The sequence below is a fragment of the Polypterus senegalus genome, chromosome 2, assembly GCF_016835505.1.
Source record: "Polypterus senegalus isolate Bchr_013 chromosome 2, ASM1683550v1, whole genome shotgun sequence".
In the NCBI taxonomy this organism is placed as follows: Eukaryota; Metazoa; Chordata; class Cladistia; order Polypteriformes; family Polypteridae; genus Polypterus; species Polypterus senegalus.
Genome location: NC_053155.1, coordinates 284,785,323 through 284,791,036, shown reverse-complemented (window position 1 = coordinate 284,791,036; position 5,714 = coordinate 284,785,323). Strand labels below are relative to the sequence as shown.

The 5,714-nt window shown below is 35.5% G+C and overlaps 1 protein-coding gene across 1 annotated transcript; it reads right to left on the bottom strand.

Annotated features, from left to right (window-relative positions):
• Positions 1 to 4,504: 4,504 nt before the first annotated feature.
• Positions 4,505 to 5,434, bottom strand: LOC120524579 (olfactory receptor 4Q2-like). The gene has a single exon (XM_039746410.1). The coding sequence runs from the start codon at positions 5,432 to 5,434 to the stop codon at positions 4,505 to 4,507; it is 930 nt and encodes a 309-aa protein (XP_039602344.1).
• Between the last annotated feature and the right edge of the window lie 280 nt (positions 5,435 to 5,714).

Sequence of the window (5,714 nt, the reverse complement as noted above, 5' to 3'; positions counted from 1 at the left end):
CTTCATAAAATGACAAGAGTATGCTGTTTTGCTCAAGATATGGATCAATCAGTAGCATTTATTGGCTTTGAAAATGGACATATTCAGTAAGGTTTCAGGCTTTTCTTTATAATGAGACTCCTGTGCCCTTCACGTCCATTATAAAAAGCAAGAGTGGGCTAGGCAATTTTTAAAATTTATAAAGTATGCTTCAGTTTTGAATGCAGTTTCTTATCTCAAATTAATATACACCATAATTGTGAAGAAATATCAGTGACTTGAAAAATTTCAAACATGTCATTTATTATGCTCAAATGTTAGTTATTAAATGAAGTGTTATGAATGCCCTAAGCCAAGATACATTACCAATAGTGAAGAGAAGTGTCATACAGTGAAATTAACAACAGTATTGTAACAAGGTTCCTTTTCTGAGTTGGATGGAATCCTTTTTAGGAACAAAAAAACTGGATGGAGGCAGGTTTCTGTTTCATAAAATGGCTGTATTTTCTGCTGCGGCTAGCACATGGCAGAGCCAAATCAAAACAATAACAATCTTCCGTCCTTTCACATATCATCCCAGAATTTGAATGCTTAACTTTATAAACATTACTTTCTAACACATTACAACTTAACAGAGAAATGAACATTGCAAGTCTAAATGTAAGTATATATGTATCCCTATTCTAATATAATGAACATTTATCCCTCTAATTTAATCCTTAAGTGACAACATAACTTTATATTACTCTCTGCCTCTGAAAAAAATGTCCTCATTTCTAGCCATGTACAGTAAATTTACAACCTAGGAAATGCACCAACACATTAGCTATGTTATAAAACATTTTGGCAGGGTAGTAGCATGACAGATTCATTGCTGAGCTGGCACAATTGGAACATCTTCAACAGGAAAAAGAGCTTCCCAATTTGCTCCAGATTCCTGCTGAACAACAGGATTTTTGTTTAAGTTTTTCCCAAACGAACCTCAGCTTTCTTTTGTATCAGAGTAGCTGGTACAAGGGGGAGTGAGCCAGATAGTGAAGTCAGATGAGTTAACTTTTCATTATGAGGTCTTAAGTGGCATAGTGGGTGAGGTACTGGGGAGCGGAGAAGTATATCTCTTCAGATAATTATAATGGACTACTTGTAAGTTGGTAGCTTCAAAAGGGCACCTTATACGATAAGTGACCCCCAGAAGTAAAGGGACCTGGGGTTAAGGACCTGCCAAACTTGTGTCCGGGTGACATGGTCCTCACCAAACTGGACCATGAGAAATCTTGGGCCAATCCTGTAGTTGTTCTGCGTGGAAGTGTGACACCTAGGTTGTATATCATTGAAACTTATAATAGCAAAATACTATTAGGAAACTGGCGTCTCCTCGAAACAATGTCCATTCCCTAGTCATCTGAAGAATTTCCACCTACATTAGAAAGCACTCTGACCTCTCAGGACAGCCCAAAACTGGACAATATATTTCCAACAGAGTCTGCTCCATCTATCCCAAGTGCCAATAAAGATCGGCCAATTATAAAGTTAAGGTAGAATCAGCAAACCAGTAGTCAGGCTAAATTTGCAAAAGAAAAGAACAGAAAAGGAAACAAATGGATTGTCTGCAAGTTTGACAGTTTTTGAAAATGTTATTCTTTGTTTAACAAATGTGTAATGTTTTTAATGTTCCAATATTTCTTTTTTTCCGGGAAAGGAAAGTTATATTAAGAGTTAATGAAATAGGAAAATGGAGGAAGCATGTAATAGCCTGTGGAGTTCAATTTGCTAGTTATCAAAGTATAAATTATGCCTACTGTTTATTTTGAAAAAGGGGGAGATTCCATAAATTGACATTTACATCAATAGTATTATTGTAAAACAAAGGGAAGTTGTGGCAAAGCAATGGAGGCAAATCATGGACTCATATTGCGGTAGCTGTGTAGGTTTGTATGTGTGGCATTCAATAAAACAAAACCCCAGGCTACTTAGACTTATGCACAGTTTTTTAAATGCTTTATATTAGATAGAAGAGACTTATGCTGTGAGAAGAGGTTGAAAATCTATTACTGGATTTCTTATAACACACAATCCTGCAATGGTGTAAATTGGTGGTGAGAAGAATTTGAGTGTTACATTTTTTGACTGGCCAAAAAAAAGTCACACACTGTTATATTTCATTTCACCGCCTTTACCTTTGATTACAGCACACAATCACTGCAGCATCATTTCGATAAGTTAAGGCAATGTCACAACATTTATTTTTTTCCAGAGTTGCATTAATTTTTCACCAAGATCTTGTATTGATGATTGAAGAGTCAAACCGCTATGTAAAGACTTTTCCAGCCCATCTCTAAGATTCTCAATGAGGTTAAGGTTTAGACTCTATGGTGGCCAATCCATATGTGAAAATGATGTTTCATGCTCCCTGAACCACTCTTTCACAATTTGAGCTACATAATTCCTGGCATTGTCATCTTGGAATATGCCCATACAATCAAGGAAGAAAAAATCCACTAATGGAAAAACTGGTCATTCAGTATATTCAGGTAGTCAACTGAACCATTTTTTGGGCAAAAACTTTGCTATACCCAGACCTGACCAACTGAAGCAACTTCAGATCATAACGCTGCCCCCATAGGTTTGCTCAGTGGACACTAGACATGATGGGTGCATCAATTCAATTGCCTATATTTTTACCCTGATGCACTGATCACTTTGGAACAGAGAAAATCTGAAGTCATCAGACCAGACCATGAAAAGCAGAAGACAGAGGTCAAAAACCCAGTGATTTACAAAGCACAAGAAAAACTATACATCTAAGTCACTCCCCACATCACAAGTGCATTCAATGAATGACAAGTGACTCTGGTTTTCACCCACCCTTTATAGGGCTGTGGGCATTCTCTTGACAATGGTGCATAGAAGGCTTCATCTCTTGGCAGAACCACCCCCAAAATACATGGTACATAGGGCAAGATACACTGCTACAAAGAAACTAAATGACCAACAAATGTAACATAAAAAAAGGAATCAAAAATTCATAAAATATACGGTATGTAAAGACAGCACTTGAACTCCAGCCATGGGGAGTCCTATAGTCAATATAAGGCATAATTATAAAAGGAGCCCAGTCCTTCCAATGAATGTATCAGAGTTGACATTCCAGACAGGAAACATAACATCCACTAACAAACTCATTTAGAATTGTAACCCATTAGAACTCTAACTTGTCTCTTTCTAACATTTTCTCAGCCCCTTTGAGTTATCCTAGGAGATGTAAATGAGCTATAGGTCTCAGATCTCACGTAGTAAGTCCATGGCACTAGCAGTTACTTTCTCATCTCACTCTTGGTTTACTAAATTGCATTCTTCACAAATTTCTAGGAATCATCATTCCACTGCTCAATTTTAAAATATGTAGGCAGATGCCTAAGCTGAAAATGCAAATTAGACAAACATTCAAACATTTGAATTGTGGGATTCAACATTGTTCAGAAAAGAAAGAAAGAAAGAAAGGGTTTCATACTGATATGATAACTACTTTACAGAGAATGCTGCTGTTTACCTAATCATCACTGCACTGTAATAATAGAACTGAAAATGTAAGTTAAAATTTTGAGGACAGTGACAAAATACTCTTAGACACAAGAGTCAGGAGAACCTTAACTGGTCATCTACAGGATGGGTTAATGTATTCTCAGAAATGCAGTTTTATTTCATAATAATGTGCTTTACCCTCACCTTCTCTTGTCTTTTCAGTCTTCATGTCTAATAAGAGTGTTTGCTCTATAGCCACTGTACTGATAGATAGATAGATAGATAGATAGATAGATAGATAGATAGATAGATAGATAGATAGATAGATAGATAGACAGATACTGAAAAAGCGAAATGACAGGTTGCTACATTTACGAAAATGTATTTACTTTATAAAATGTAATGTACATCTTGCTGAAGATGGGGCCTGAGTTGCCTCGCAAGCTTGCATATTGTAATCTTTTTAGTTAGAAAATAAAAGGTGTCATTTTGCTTGGCTTTTCTCTACATTCATAATGGCTAACACGGTACAACACCCTAGTACTAAAATTCAAATAGATAGATAGATAGATAGATAGATAGATAGATAGATAGATAGATAGATAGATAGATAGATAGATAGATCCCATACACTTGTATAATGCTTTATTATTATAGAAATCATATATATTAAAAGATGCATTTAAACATTTAACAGTACTTTTAGAATCTTAACAACAAGTCTCATGTACTTCCACACATTTACAAAATCTTTTAAAACATAATTAAGTTCACGTTCAATTAGAAAAAGCATATCTCAAAAGAATTAGTATCCCTCATATTTTTATAATGTTCATTGCGCGCTCTGCTGAGTAGTCCGTCTTCGAGATTTTTTCTTTCTTTCCCTTCTTCAGAAAATATGATTTGGGGGCAGTTTTTCTGTTATCACTAAGCATTTTTTCTATTACTCAAAAATTATTGCAACATTTTGCAAATCTGATTAATACAGTATTATTGAATTATTCTAATATTTTATGTGGGCAATACGAAAAATATTTCTTCGGATTTCTTTCGTATTAATTCCATAAATAATTGGATTTAGTAGCGGTGGTATTATCATTATTAATATTCCTATTGCGCTCCGGATATCGGCATTTGCAGACGGATATCGTTGTGAAATTATACTAAATAATACGATTACTTCGTAAAAAATATAAACTGTTAAATGTGTGGCACAGGTGTGAATGGCTTTTCGCTTGGTGCGGTTGTCACTTTTAATCAAACATGTATAGAGAATTTTACAGTACGTCCAAACGATGGTAGCAAACGAGAGGCTACTAAGAAGGTAAGTTATAAACAACCCGTAGATATTATTTAAAGTTGTGTCTACACAAGACAGTGAAAACAGTGAAGGGTTGTTACAAAATATTAAGAATATCTTTGTGCCGCATCTCGGAAGCCTAGCAGTTAGTCCGATCAGAATGGTAATTAGAATGAACGCACCTCCCCAGGCAAAGCTGCACAGTTTGATTAGAGCTGTCCCAGTCAGGATCGAGGTGTACCGCAGTGGGTCACAGATAGCAATGTACCTGTCGTAGGCCATCACGGTCAATATTAACTGAGAAGCTGTACCATAGAAATGGATGCAAAACGCTTGGATAACGCAGGGCTCGAAGGAAATTGTCTTCACTTCCTCGAATAAATCCGCCATCAGTCTAGGCAGCAATGCTGTGCTTCCAATTAAATCACAAACAGACATGTTACACAATAATATATACATTGGCTCGTGCAGATTTCGATTGACAATAATCACGCGCATTACTGCGGTATTCCCAATAACAATACTAAAATATATAGTCAGAAAGAAAAGAAACAGAGGAACAACAATATCAGCACGAAAACTGAAACCTTCCAAGAATAAAAGAGAAGTATTGCTGACAACAGTGTAAGTCATTTTTAGGTTGCATACAAAGATAATTTGTACAGCAGATCACAAATGATTTTAACTAAAGACTCCCCACGTAGTCTGCACACAACTGGAAAATATCAAAAACAATAATTTAGAATAAAAATGAAGTAATTAAAAAATATGACTACATAAATAAGATGTAAAATAAGAAGAAAGGGTCTGCATATTCACGAATAAATACAGCAGTATACAATTTTGTTTACAAACTATTACATCTTAGTTTATATAGCTACAACTATTATTGCTGTTGTTTGATGTAAAGCAG